The sequence below is a fragment of the Dromaius novaehollandiae genome, chromosome W (assembly GCF_036370855.1).
Source record: "Dromaius novaehollandiae isolate bDroNov1 chromosome W, bDroNov1.hap1, whole genome shotgun sequence".
Lineage (NCBI taxonomy): Eukaryota > Metazoa > Chordata > Aves > Casuariiformes > Dromaiidae > Dromaius > Dromaius novaehollandiae.
In genome coordinates this window covers 12,331,716-12,346,470 of record NC_088130.1, presented here as the reverse complement: position 1 = coordinate 12,346,470, position 14,755 = coordinate 12,331,716, and the positions used below count along the sequence as shown (strand labels likewise).

The window sequence follows — 14,755 nt, the reverse complement described above, 5'->3', positions numbered from 1 at the left end:
TCATTCTATACTCATCAAGACCAGAAACATTTTTGAAAATACGTTTTTATCCTTTTGAAACAGGATGAAATAGATTGACAAAACCACATCAAATACAAATCCATTTCTAGAAAATAGAGATCTAATATCCCTTCTGTGTTTATTGCACCAACAATAAAGTCACCCTGAAAATGCCACGACTGACAAAAAGAAATGAAAAAAGCCTTCCTGAGAATGAGGTTTGCAATGTCTGAATATTTGTTATATGTTTAAGCTAAATCTCCAACGCAGTAGCTGCCAAAATCACGTTTTGTTTTGAGCAATCTCAGCTGAATTCTTAAATAAGCTTCTTTTAAGTTCACATTAAAATGTGAGTTTACAAATTCTTTGGTTTCAAATTTTTTCAGAGCTTCTACATCACCTACTGCCTCACTTTTTTCAACAAAGTAAGCAGGGCTTTATTCTGAATCCATCAGAAGAATAAATTAAAAAAATCCGAAACGTGCTTTCAAGCAAAAACAAATACTGAAACTAATTATCAGAAAACTAAGGTTTGACATGTAGGATTTTCTCTTCCACACCTCTTGTCATGGAACAAGCATGGAGCAGCTGAGCCTTATCCTACAAATCTCTCATTCCACATGCACTGTGGTTTTAATATGAGGCTTACTGCTCTTCCCACTAAGGGCCACTGGTTTTTTTTCATTTTTTCAGCATGCCCAGGCTTCAATCTGTGGTCAGCATTTAGACATCAAAAGACAATTTTAAAAGAGTACAGAATCTGGAGCAAGAAAGATACCAAGGACTCAAAAGAAAAAGAAAATAAACTTTTTCAAATTATTTTCATTACTATTTATTACTGAACTATGAGAAAGGTAGGAGTAAAAAAGATTTTTACACAAATTACCCAAACTTACAGTTTAGTGAAATGTAAAGCAGCCCTTCCAAAAAAGTGAAAAAAATAAGGTGAGGCAAAATTAATTAGCACCCAGAATCACTGGAATTTTTCAACTTAGTGCGCTGCTACAAGTATATAATGGAACAATTTCAAATGCATCCTTTTCTTGGTTCACTGCATTAATACTTGACACTGAGTAAAGTTAGACATAAAACATGTTTGTATAAGTTGTATTTTATAATGGACAGTCATTTTGTGAGAATCCCTAATTTGAGGTGAAGGCAGTATGTACGTGGATGAGAACATTATAAAAAGGGATAAGATGAACCTGAAACACCGTACCAGTTCTTACAAGCATTGCTATGAATTCAGAAGCCACTCACTCTTGAAGGCAACAGGATGGTTGTTAAGAAAAGGTAATCTAAAGTATGACTTAGTAGTATCTTTGAAACAAAAAGAAACAAAAGGTGCTTAAGCCCAAACTGCTGTGGGGCTTATTTTTTGTGTCTAATCTATAAGTGTCCATAATTCCATTCTTTTGATGCAAGAATTTATGGCAATGAGTGAGGAAAACAACACTATCAGGATAAGACTTAAATAGTCCTTAACTTTAAAGGCATACTGAAGTCTCATTTAACTTAAGTGAATTTAAAGGCATGCTAAAAGTTAGATATCTCCCAGAGAAAGTTTGTTCTTTAAAGGATGGCACTAAGTAGATCTCTTCCTAAAGGCAATTTTTAAGAGAATAATCATTGGAAGTAGATCCACTATCTTACCAGCGAAGGGATCAAAATCCACCACCATTATGCAAAGATGCAATTAATCACTTTCACAGACAAGCAAAAACTTGCCAATATGTTGAACTGCTTCAAAAAAAAAAAGGGGGGGGGGTGTCATTTTTGCAAAATGAGTACAAATTAATACAAGCGAGGCATTATTTTCCATAAAAATAATCTTACCAAAATGATAAGAAAAAAGCAAAAGTATGTCTTCAGGATGCTCTCACAAACTGAAGGCATCTCAGGCAAACATACAGCTTATGTCAGTGTCATAATCAATATCATAATCAATACAAAAACTGGGAACATGTAATTTCTATTTCTTATGTATACACAGACATTTTCTAAATATACCCAATGAATGATAAATCATCACAAGTAGTCCCCTTACACAACAATGTACTATCAGTTGTGATGGAAATACGATTTTGTTTTGTATTCAAGTATAAAATTTTCTGATGACTTATATTTCAAGATTAAGTATTTCTCCTGTTAATACAAAAGTACAAATTTCCATTAATGATAAAAGTGATCTCTAATACAATGTAAGTTGTATTAGAGATATTTATGCTGAGCAGTTCCTTTAGATCCAGATTCTACAAAGCAAATCGCATATACTAGATTTTTCTATATTGAGAAGTTCTACTGAAATCACAGGATATGAGCAGAAACATATGTGGATACTTTTGCAGCATCTGCATCTAATGCCACCACTGGTAGAAAAAAATCCTGTGTACAGCCTGACATTGACAATAAGCAGCTAAGTACTAAGCAGAACATACTATTTTTTGTGCCTTTTCAAATCTTGGTTGCAATTTACAACTTAAAGAATTAAAAACATTCTGAAGCTAAAATATTTTAAAGAAAAACAGATCCTGGTTAAAAACGGAATCATGTTCAAGATCGTTGTTTAGTTCATGTTTGTATTAAAGATGGTGGATTTTTCAGTTCCATCAACTCAAAACAGGAAAGGCCAGTGATACTTGTGGGTCCAACCCTTCATTGTTCGACTTTATTAAAGTCTTGGTACATGAAAAGAACTCAAGATGAAGCTCCCATAAAATTTTGCAATCTACCTGCTATATCCGTAACTATTGTTTAAACCACTGACTGACTTTCATACACTCTTGGCTTGTCACTGCATCAAAATGAACAATAAAGAGAGAATAACTTTTCTGCAATTTCTTGAAGAGTCTCCTGTGCACAGGGCAAAAGTGAGCACGGGGTTGAGTGGGCTCTGCATCTGAAAATGAATGGTTTATACATGTGTATACATTTAGTTTTTTACTACAGAGCAGAGAGAGAAACATCGAATCCTTCCTCCATGGAAATACGTTGGTTGTCATTTTCCTAAGCAAGCACACACAGTTTGGCATCATTAACCACATTTCCCCAAAAAAGGCACTGATGGAACAGTTCATCCTGCCAAGGGGTGACCTGCTCCTGGCAATTTACTGAACAGTAACAGCAGGACCAGCTCGAGCGCACGGGAGAGGGATAACTAGAGAGATGCTTTTGACTCCTTGCCCATAGAGTACGGAGAGGGCAGCGAGAAGCTGCACACAGACGTCTACATTTTTTTCTTTCAGACTGACCCGCAGCCATGATAAGGGGGCGGTTTTCGAGCATGCAAATATGTGGGCTCCGCTCACAACCATGTGTCGTACTCCAAGGGCTCGTCCACACCATCAGCTCCTCCTGTCTCTGTTTCTCCTTCGAACGCTGGACTGAGCCTTTCCAACATGTAGTCATTTCTCCTCAAATCTATGGCAAGAAAATAAATTCAATGACACAGATAAATAAATGTTTGAAAAACATGTGTGCCCAGAGCAGAGCATCCAGCTCTGCAGCTGGTGGCAGCCTGTTAGCTGCATCCAGGAAGCCGAGAATTGGCAATGGGGCAAACCAGAGCCAGAGGGATGAGAGCCCTGGAGAGGCCAAAAATGGTGTGAGCTGATAGGAATGACCCATCTCTTGCTGTATTCATTCAGCTGATTTTCTCCTCTACAATGCCTAGCTGCCATAGGCACAAGTAATCCAAAAAAATAACACCACAGTTTCTGTTTCAGAATCAAACAGCAATTTTCCATGTAGCTACTGAGAGGAAGGAGCTTTCCTCTAGAAAAAATATATAGGTGGAAATTCATCCAAAATAGCAACATATTTTGGCTTTGAGCCTTTTAAACCTGCATCACAAAAAAAACAGGAGCATGTTCTAACAAACCTAACACGAACAACAGGCAAACTATTTAAGCAGGAAGAAAGGGTTGCAGTGGATAGGACCCTATCCAAGGGCCGAGAGAGCTGCAGTGAGTTTTTCCCAGGCTAATGCATTGCTAGTTTTTACAGATTTCCTCAGATCTTTAGCCTCTCTTATTCTAAAAATTATTGCTGAGGTTAACTGTATTGATTCTCCCAGAAAAATGATCCATCACTTTGCACAGCAAAGGAAACAATTCAGTGTGTAGAAGCTAACATGCTGACTGCTAACATCAGACCAACATCATCAAACCCTAATATGGTTGCTGGGCAAAGGAGTAAGGTGACAGAGAAATATTTTCCTATTTGCCTTTGCCCAGAAAGAGTGTGCCAACTATATTTCAGTGTTCATCACAACTCACTCAGTAAAATTTCAATTCCTGTCTTTCTGTCATACTTTGGTCTTTATTATCTTGCATTCAAAAAGTTAGAGATTAAAAATGAATCTTTATTTTGCATACCAGGAAGTTTCAGCTTCCTGCAGCAAGAGTTACAACGGTGCTTTGCAATGAAGTTTCTTATTGCATCTTCTCCTAGGTTCGCTGGTCCAAATACCATTTTTCCAGATCTGAAAGAAATAACATAAAATAATCAATGAAACCAAAACAAAGCAATTCCAGTATAAAAAAAATGAGGAAGAATGCAAGGTTCTAGAAGTAAAGTTCAAAGGCAAATATCTTTATTTTTCTTCAGATTATAGAGAAATCGTCTCAGGGGTGACTTGTCAGTGGGGTGATGACATTTTCTATTTATTAAATCAGAGTTAAGTTAGACCTTTGTATAAAGATAATCACAATCACAAGTTTCTTAGCTCAGGGACAAGAAAACTGCCAATTCTGGTAAAGTATTAGCCTAGATATATACCAGCTATATACCCCACAGCTACTTTATCCAGTATTGCATCTCAGAGATGCAGCATAGCCATGCTGTGACCTGCTCTGGAGAGATACAGGGCAGACCCAACACTTCCCACTAAAGTGCTTAGTAGAAATTCGGGCACAGTAGCATTCAGAGAGCATATGCCAGAACATGAATGACTCTGTTGGAAATGTTGTCCATTCTCATCGAGCAACTGGCTTGGTTTTGGTTTCGATAGTGGACATCTGGGAACAAACCAGAGCTAGCAAAGAGGTGAAATTCAGCAGAACTTTTGCTTCATTTAAGAACAGAAAACCAGGTTACCCAAAGGAAGCAGAGCCCTAGTCATATCAATATGCAGCACAGAAAAAGAATATAGTACACTGCTGGCAAGCAAGGCTTTAAAATTTATTGGCTTCTTTCTATGCTCGTTTCTGTGTGTCTGCACTCTGGCCAATTCAGCAACATTACTAAGGGATCTATTTGTGAATGCGTATTGCATATTCTGGATGAAGCCAACACAATTACAAACAGAAGCAGGCTATACCCAGACACGTATTAGACGTACCACATAATTATAACAGATTCTTAATGTACTTTGAAAGATCAGTGTTCATTAATTTTAATATTGCTCCACCATTGTTTTCAAGAATTTAATTGACATTCTAGACATCATGGAACACAGCACACAAGAAACACTTCCAAAGAAACTTTATGAAAGCTAATTTTTTATTTTAATTATATGCAGAGTGGAAACAACACATTTTAAAATCTGAAATCAATTATAGCTCTGAGAAGCTATAGAAAAAGATTTTAACTCTCTCAAATCTTCCTGTAATCCACACTCAGAAGATATATCTAAGGAGAACAGTTCACAAACATGACAAGTTCTCCCCTTTCACATGGGAGAAGTGCAATGATTAGCCAAAACTCATACTGAAAGCTTAATATCTGTCTAATTTCTGGCAGACAGTAAATAGTGTCTGTCTCCTGGTTCATTCAAGCACTAGTCTAATCAACCTTTACTGCAAATTAATGCATCAAAACAGATAAGAAGTGGAATATTACTTAAGTGCCATATATACACTTTAAATGACACAATCCTACATAGCCATTTCTAGCCTTTAGTCTAACCTGGTAAAATGCCAGTAAGAATAGAATAGACAAATATTTGCTTAAGCAGGTATAGGAAACATAACTACTAAGCTACAGAACCACTCTGATATTCCTTCTTTGATTATTCCATGCAAAGCGCAGCAAATGCCACAAGAAAGACAGATAATTTTCCCATGCTGTTGTGGGACATATAACAAGGGTTACTGTCTGCAACGTGTATGAAGTAATCCTTCCTCTCTACTCGGCACTGGTTATGGTTCAAGAGGAGTGTTACATTCAATTTTGGAAACTTATTTCAAGAAATATGGGGACAAATTAGGGAAAGAACGAGAATGACCAGCAGTCTAGAAATCAGGACATATACAAAAACTTGAGGGGGTAGCCTAAAAACAGAAGAAAGAAATTGAAGGAGAACATAGGAACTGTTTGAAATTGATTGAAGATTTGTCCTCTATGCCAATTATAGACAGGACCAGAAAGAAATGTTTCAAGTGGAAAATCAGGAAAATCTTTTTAATAGTAAGGATAGCAAAGTATTGAAAACAGATGTTCTGTGAAGGTTTTAGGATCACCATCCCTGGAAGTCCTCAAGAGTTGGCCATATAGGACCTGTAAGGCCTGACACAGGAATGACTTGGTGCAGAAAAAGAACCAGCTGAGCCCTTAAGGTCCCCTCTAACCCTATACATATTCTATAAATGAGGTTACTCTCCTGGTTATTCATGGTCTCTCCAAGGAGAGAAAAATACTGAGCCCCACTTTCCTGCACCCTGAGCAGGTACATTTATATGAGCTACCAAGCTTTTTTAAAAAAAAAAAAAAAAGAAAAAAAAAAAAAAGAAAGAAAGCCCATTCCTCCTTTTGTGCAGAGTCCTATCTAATAGTAAATGCTCAAATCTAATAATAAATGCTCAATAAACACCTATCAGATTGGGCCTGGCTGGCTGTCAGTGATATATTAATATATACTGTGTTAATGCAAAGGGTGCTCCTTGCAGTCAAGACAGAGCTGCAAATGCTCAAAGCAAACAATGAGGCATCTACAAAACTTTACTGATGGAAGGTGGGGACTTCATAGCAATGGACTGTGGGGGCTTCATGCACCCACCTTTCTCAGGAGGCACCCAAGTTATTTCATCTATATCTTTTTGCAGACTGAGCATCCAGTTCTCCTGTTTCAGTTGTGCAGGTGTCTAGGCTAGCCGTGTAGTCCACGCAGAGGCTTTTGCTATTGGCAACATTTCAACTGTCATTGTTTGGCTGAAATTGCACAGCTTAGTATAACTCCGAAACATATGCTACATGAGTAGCTTGAGAAGACAAGGTCTCCACTCATTGCTACAACCTTCAGCCCATCACTATCCGCTTGAGAGCTTTCAAAAGGGAGACTGAAAGATCTAGCACCTCTGACTCCTCCTTTTCACATGTTTGTAATGAGTTTTTTGCCTGCTAGGGCCCTTTTCTTCACCTCTCTCAACAGGCCTAATGCATCAGTTCTTTCTAATTTGAAACTTGGTCCACAATTCTCATCATCTGCTCTACAGACATCCTGCACCTTGCATCTGTGAAAGCTTTACCAGCACAGACTTTGTTGTGGATTTGGCAAGTGCTACACACTGAAAAGAGCATTACTTATGAGGCATGTCTTCCCAACGTTTGGGCAGTACAAGAGTCTGCAGGGATTTCATTGTGTCATGATCCTGCTGCTGTACCTTGACTACTTCGGCTTTTACGGGAAATCTTTTAGTGCACATTTTATCCACGTCTTTTTTTTCCCACTTCATTCATCCCATGAACTGTACATGGCCAGGTCTTCAATACGTGTTAAATATCCGTGAAGTCACACCGATATACACCAGTTTGGGATCTGTCTGAGACTCTACAGCGTCAGGCATACTTTCCAAGCAGATCTGTTATTTTTAGCTTGGTACTGTATATAAAACCAAGATATAATGCCTCACTACCACAGATATAGGGGTCACATTTTGCCATTAAAAACTCTATTCCAAGACAGCGTGTGGAATGCATGAAAGAAAAGACTCATTACAAGATAATGACATGAGCTACTAAATCAATGGAATTACAGAAACAAAACATAAATAATGTAATTATAAGTAGTGCTAAAATTTGTATCAGCCCTGTCAGTCAGATGCCATCTACTCTCTCCCAGGCTTCTAAGAGAATGTGAGCTCAAAGCAACTTTTGAGGCAGCACACAGGTTTTGATGAAGTATGTTATTTACAAATGAAAACATAAAACAGATCTTGATACTGCTAGAAACGTTTCCCCTGTGATGGAGTGAAGGTTAGAGCAAAGAAAGTGCATTTACATTATTATTATTTTAGAAAGCATGCCTTAGAATTGGGTATCTGCTGCCTGCTTACAGAATCCATCTGCGTTTTCACTCTTATTCCTTCAGATCCCTGAATCAAAACAATATAGTTTCACAACTTGCTGTTCTGAAGATTTTCCAGAACATAAGAAAATCAAGCTGGTTTGATTAATTAATCAACATTTGCTCTTTAACTAAGACTTGACTGTATTGCAGATGATAGAAACAAAACAACAAGAAGTTTTGAAAATAGAATCTGCAGGATCACATTTTAGTAAGCATGACAAAATTATTTAATGACAAAAATAATCCAGAAGGATGCTAACAAACATACCCTTCAAGATAACATGGGTAAATATTATTCCTATTTTAGAGAAGATAAGCTGAGTTGCCATGAGAATTACCGTGGTCTAATGATTGTGGCCACAGTCGTCAGTAATAAGTCACACCAATGGTTTATTTAGGTTACATATTTGCTTCCACTGAAGTAAAAAATCCACTTGAATAGCAGTGAGCCAGGCCTTTATTCATCTGTAGCAATACTTTAAAAACATTTACTCGAACCTATGTAGTGAACAACTATATAATTGATCTCTCTGACTCTCTCTCCTAAGCACTCCTTGTGCTTCTGTCAAGATCCTATGACCTACTTAGGGCAAAGACTTTGTCTCTGTGAAGTGTTCAGCGTATTTTTGATATTGCTTTCAGAATAAATATTATATGGCCAATACACCTGCATTCATAATTAAACATTCATGCAACATTAATACAGTCATTTATTACTAATCTTATTAATGAAATATTAACACTGGTCCCAGAACTAAGAGTCTGCCTCCAAAATGGACTTGTTCTGAGTTCTGAGCAAGTCATCTAGTATTTCTATCATTAATTTCTCCTTGCATTAAATCAGATTATTCACATTTGTATCTTCTTTCCTGCCCAAATTGAGAAACCCTTTTCATCAGATGACATGATCTGAGAGAGGGGGAGCCCAGCTGAGCACGCAGCAGCTGGCAAGACATGTGGGTCTAGGAAGACCCCCTCAGAGAAGAGGGCCCTACAGGGTAGCACTCCTCGATGCCGCAGCCTCTCCTCTGCTCCATATCTGATCTGCAGGTCGGCTCACAGCGATACAATCAACAAGGGACTCACAGCCCTGTCTCAGAGAGCCTCCGGCACACGGAGTGGCCCGACATGGCAAGACATGAAGGGCAGGGAGGCATGCCTGGGGGTGTATCCAGGAGCCAGCTGCATTTGTCTCATACTCCACACCTGAGGACTGGTGGGGCTGTTTTACTTATTGCACACAGCTGCAACGTCTGCCTAGATACTAGCCCTGATTCTGCAATTTAATGCATGAAGCCAGATTGCTACTTCTGTGCAGCCTCGCTGATTTTTGTGACCTGCAGTGCATGATTAAATATCTCCATGTCTTGGCTCTAAGCCTGTAAGGTGCAGTAGGCTTAAATGCACCATTAGGACCTATTGGAAAGATCAGAAATCCAGAGCCTTATGTGTATGGCCCTCTCCTCACTTCCTTAAGCCATGTGGCCCTATATACTCAATGAAGCAGCACCCCACCAGGCAGGGGAAAGAGAACTACATTAAAGTCACTAATGAACTCCTTAGGTGCATATTTACTAAGAAAGTTATGGAGTCCAGTCTCCCACTCCTGCTCTCCCTGGAAAACTCATGTGCTCCCAGCACAGCAATGTAAGATTCTCCCCACCTTTCATATACCTCTCATCAGATGTGGGAGCTGGGGCACATGTGGCTCCCCAGATCCAAAATATATTGAATATCGCAGAATGTCTGACATCAATGATAATTTCCTCAGAGAGGAACTTACTTCTTGTCTTCAGGTTTAATCACAGATGGATCTGTAAGGTTTTCCCCAACACCTACAATAAAATCAATAGTGTGTGTTATAAGGGACAGTAGTAACGCTCTCACAACACAGTACTTAAAAATATGTGATTATCCATTTTCTTTGTAGATCATAAAAATGTCACAGTTAGAGTGGTCATGAGTTAAAAAGTACATGATAAGACTACAAAAAACTGTTAACTACAGGCAAATATTTAGAGTTCTCCTTATGGTCCTGACTTCAGCTACTTTGTGGTTTATTTCTATGTAGACTGAAGGCTTATGCAAATAATTGTAACCACTAAAAATTATGCTGAAGCTGAAATAACTAAGCAAAATGTAACCAAGACTAACACTTTTATTTAGGTTGGAATAAAGGTATTAATCAGGTGTAAATTCCTACTGATTTCAATGGATCTACTCCAGATACAGGTTCTCCTCAAGGTACGAAGCATGAGACATAACTCATTATTCAGCCATGTTATGAGCAAATGCTTGGATCTGTTATCCTTTTCTCTTCTGAGTGGTCACAGAAGGGAATTAAATATGCATTTGCAGTGAATGCTTATACATATTTTGCAGTTCTCCCCAAACTGATGGCATACTTCCATTTTACCAGAAAGCTCTTTCCTTTTATCTGGGGAAATGATTGTTTTTCAACTAAAGAATGAAGTCTATGAGCGTATGATATGCAATTATTTTTATTTCCATAGGCCACTGATGATGAGCTTATGCTCTGCAACAAACACCAGTAAAGATTGTGGAAATAGCATTTTGTAACTGAAATACCCCCAAATCTCTACTCCTTTCAATAAGGGCCATTTCAGTTGAGGTAAATTAGACAAAATATAGTGCATGTGTATGAGATGGTTATAGTATAATATAACTTTTGTTTGATAGAGATAAGTCCTATTAAAACTCCAAGAGGAGCAGCTTTGGACTTTTCCTAAACTCCAGATTAGAGAACAAGGGGTCTACTACAAGATAAACGTGAGACCAAAACTAGAGAAGATGCAAAAGAAGTCTGCAAAGATTTTAGTCCATTTCCTTGTTTGAGATGAAAACTGAAGCTCCAGTCTTGATGCGATTTACACAGATGTTTAACTTTTCCATATTTGAGCCAACACAGTTGGTCTGAAACTGTCGGGAGTTGTATAATAAACCCAAGCAAATTTAAGACAAATTCCAGTAAGCTATGGTGAAGACACACTTACTCTTTCTGCATTTTTTTAATGTGCAGCTACAACCAAATGAAGGCAAGGATAGAATTATAGGTTTATTTTGCATAATAAGCATGTCTTTTTGTAATTCACAGCTTCTGAATGCTGTAAAATGTAAATATGTTAAGTCTCTGTCTACCCATACACATTTCCCTTGACAGAAATGACAAACAATGGTGTTTATACTGTTTGATGGGTGCTGTTCGTCTTCTGAACATTGTCAACTGTTTTATCTCTTTAAAATATGCCATGTTCCCATTTACACATGTACTGTAAAGAGATCACATGCTCTTTGAAGGAGCCACCAGACTTTGTGAATAGTATTCAGGCTTGCAGCTTATGTAAACTGCTTACCGATTTATTAATAAGAAAAATAAAAAATACAGATAATAGTTCTCAGTATTCTGACAGATATACACACACACACACACACACAGTTGTGCATATATAATATACAGGGGTACGCTTGAATCTATGTATTACCTATATATCTTAATAAATATAAAAATACTTTAAAACTGTGGAGTGGTTTTTTTGGAGCTGGTTGAAATGTTCCTGCACGCTTTAACTGCCTGCTGCTTGTCCATGCTGCCTAGATATATTTGAGGCTACATTATTTTCCCGTTACACCTACATAAACCAGTGTGGCTCTGTGGATGCTCATTTACCAATGCCACACGAAAGATACCCAGAGGTTGCTTGAGCTTTGCCACTATGCAAATGGGAAGAGAATTTGGCCCATTCCTCCGTATTAAATTCTCCTTTGAGAGAAGTGCTTTCTTTGGGTTTCGTGATAAAGCTGTTCCATGACAGCACTTACCTTGCAAATCCAGGACAAGGAGCTCCCCACGGGTATACACATAGGTCCAATGGGAGAAGGCCAGCATCAACTCTTCCAGCAAGCTGCTGGGAGAGATCTCATCTCCGTTGTTGTTGTTGTATTTCCGAAACTCGCCAGTCATGTACTTCTCAATGGTCAGCCACTGGTTGACTGAATGGCAGTAGATGAGGAAAACTTCCAGGAACCTGCAGATATAAATGCTGTCTATCAGGAGCTGGCACGGTAACAAACAACTTCACAATCAGAGCACAGCATGATGCAAAGCAAATATACCAAAAAGGAGGGCATGTCTTCCCTGGCTGGAGCACTTTCAACAGCAGGAGGTAACAAATGGTAGATATCGGAAAGGCCTTCTGGGTTTGATAACACTCAGAACAAAGCACTTCCTCAGAAGGTATAGTTTATGGACAAACAACATAGTCTGATTTACTCCAGCCAACCTATAAACTGCCTACACAAATTCTCTTATGTTAATTGAATAAAAAGCAATTCTTGCTCAAGGGCTAAGGAACAGCATCACCAAGAAGTTTATTTGCCATCAGATCCACCTATAAAGACAAAGTTCAGAGCTACTTACCTTCCTCTTAAAAGGCTGATAATATTATTTTGGCAAATGGAAGCAGTTATATAAACTATTCACTATCCATGATAATTGACTCAAACCATTATATACAGAGGTGCAACTCCACAAAACTCAGTGGAATCACTAGAAAGGTCATGTGAAAGAGTAGCCAGTGACTAAGTTCCCTGCCAGATGTCTCCCTTTTTGCCATCTTCTGCAGAGGGAAGGAATCAAACTTCTGTTTGTAGTGCTATAATGGGAAACTCTACTGTGCTCCTACCTCGGAAATTACGGCTTCCATTCAAATGGGAGGAGGGGAGAAGCAAGGCTTCTTGGAAACTTTTGTTCCTCAAAAACATCCATTAAAACACATCTCACTGTACCCCAAAACCTTCAGTACTATTACTGAAGACAGAAAGCACCAAACCAGTCTGTACCACTTCTCTTAAAGAAGAACATAGACAATTAAAGTGAATATCTCTAAACGATTGCTTGAGGAGGAGGAGAAATAAGGAATCCTGGCTTCCAGTGGATTATTGTCCTAAAACCATTATTCTCCCACTCCTTCTCACCTCCTGTGACATCCCTACCAGGCAATGCGTGCTGCGCCTTAAGCACATATCAGTTAGCCGTTCACAGAGCAGGTGTTGATCAGCCAACCAATTGCTACCAAAGCAAATGCATAACAGCTCAGTTCATCTTGCTTTTTCCCAAATAGTGACTTGAAATTGCGTGTCTCTCTTTCTTCACTATTTCACTGTCAAATCCATGCCCACTAAGACAAGGGAAAGTATGTTATCAAAGTGGGATTGTGCCACTTCAGTAGAGCAGATTTAAAAAGAGGCAATTCTAGAGACAGCTTATGGGAACGGGAGAGAAAAAGGTAACCAGAAGGAAAAGTCTCTACTGATACAGGTAAGAAATACATGTCCTAGCACTTTTTAAGCCAGATGTCCTTATCTCCCCTAAAGATGTGACTAAGCTCTCATAATGCGAAAAGCCATTTTACTCTGTTGAAATTTTCAAGTCTTTTATGAACTGAAGGCCCAATGTTTCTTGTCCTGGTCTGTAAAGTCCCTTGTAAAAGAAACAGTAAAACTTTATTGTAAGTACTCAATACCCAAATTATGATCTGTTTTACCAAATGAATACAGACATGTATGGAAACATTCAAAATATGGTAATATAAGGGATGCTTTAGAAATAGACTGTGTGCAGGGCAATGGCTTGCTTCTCAAAATGTATATATTTTAGTTTAATCAGCTCCTAATCAAAAGCTTTAGCATTATTCAAATAATATGAAAGACATGGATATTTCTCTCTTGCTCATATATTATAAACATATCTATACACATATATGTGTGTGTATATATATATGACTGAAATGCACTTAAAAGGCATTATCAGTCTGCTTTGGCTAATGCCAACCCTCTAATACATAAAATTTCCCCACCCACTGCCTCAGATATCTTCCCTTCTTCAGCCACATGCTCAAATATTATCTACCAGATAATTCCTCCTGTAAAAACACTGGCATCAGAAAAGAGACTTTGAGAAACAGGCAATAAACCTTATTTTTTGTAAGTCTCTTGCTGAAAACTTCTTTTCACTAACAGCCTCTTGTTTAAGCCACTGCCATTACTGTCATCTTCCATCCTGATTTATCTCTATGAACCTAGGTATATAACGAGACTGTCTAAGCAGCAGCTATTTCGACCCACTGTGGAAAGGAGGCTGTGTTAGATCTGAGATACAGCTGAGAAGAGAAACCTGATACTTAAAGACAGTTTTCCTACCTTGGAGTATATGGAATGGTATGAGGCTTCACTTGATTGAAGGTATAGATTAACTTCTGAGCAGCCCTTTGCTGTTGTATCTCCTAAAGAAAAGCATGCTATAAACATTACTCACATGCTATCATGTAGAAAAATATCATGAATTGCCAAAAAACAAGAAAGAATTCAGCTGATTGTTTGCATATTGTGTACAAAAGGGAAATAGATATTCTTCAAAATCATTTGCCTTTCCAAAGAGTAATATCAAAC

The 14,755-nt window shown here is 38.2% G+C and overlaps 2 protein-coding genes across 4 annotated transcripts in view; both read right to left on the bottom strand.

Annotated features, from left to right (window-relative positions):
• The window catches only part of LOC135324166 (uncharacterized protein C9orf40 homolog), a 206,908-nt gene that overhangs the window by 85,711 nt on the left and 106,442 nt on the right, over positions 1-14,755 (bottom strand). The window lies entirely within an intron of this gene.
• LOC135324428 (transient receptor potential cation channel subfamily M member 6-like) overlaps positions 817-14,755 on the bottom strand; it is a 105,608-nt gene continuing 91,669 nt past the window's right edge. For 2 of the 3 annotated variants that reach the window (XM_064500729.1, XM_064500730.1), the window contains exons 35-39: positions 14,507-14,589; positions 12,128-12,333; positions 10,071-10,122; positions 4,377-4,483; positions 817-3,420 (exon numbers count right to left, since the gene is read on the bottom strand). In XM_064500729.1, coding sequence (XP_064356799.1) covers positions 3,305-3,420; positions 4,377-4,483; positions 10,071-10,122; positions 12,128-12,333; positions 14,507-14,589 — 564 coding nt within the window. In that variant the 3' untranslated portion in view covers positions 817-3,304. Of the gene's footprint in view, positions 3,421-4,376; positions 4,484-10,070; positions 10,123-12,127; positions 12,334-14,506; positions 14,590-14,755 lie in introns of those variants that run through there. The other variant, XM_064500731.1, reaches the window with a different exon arrangement.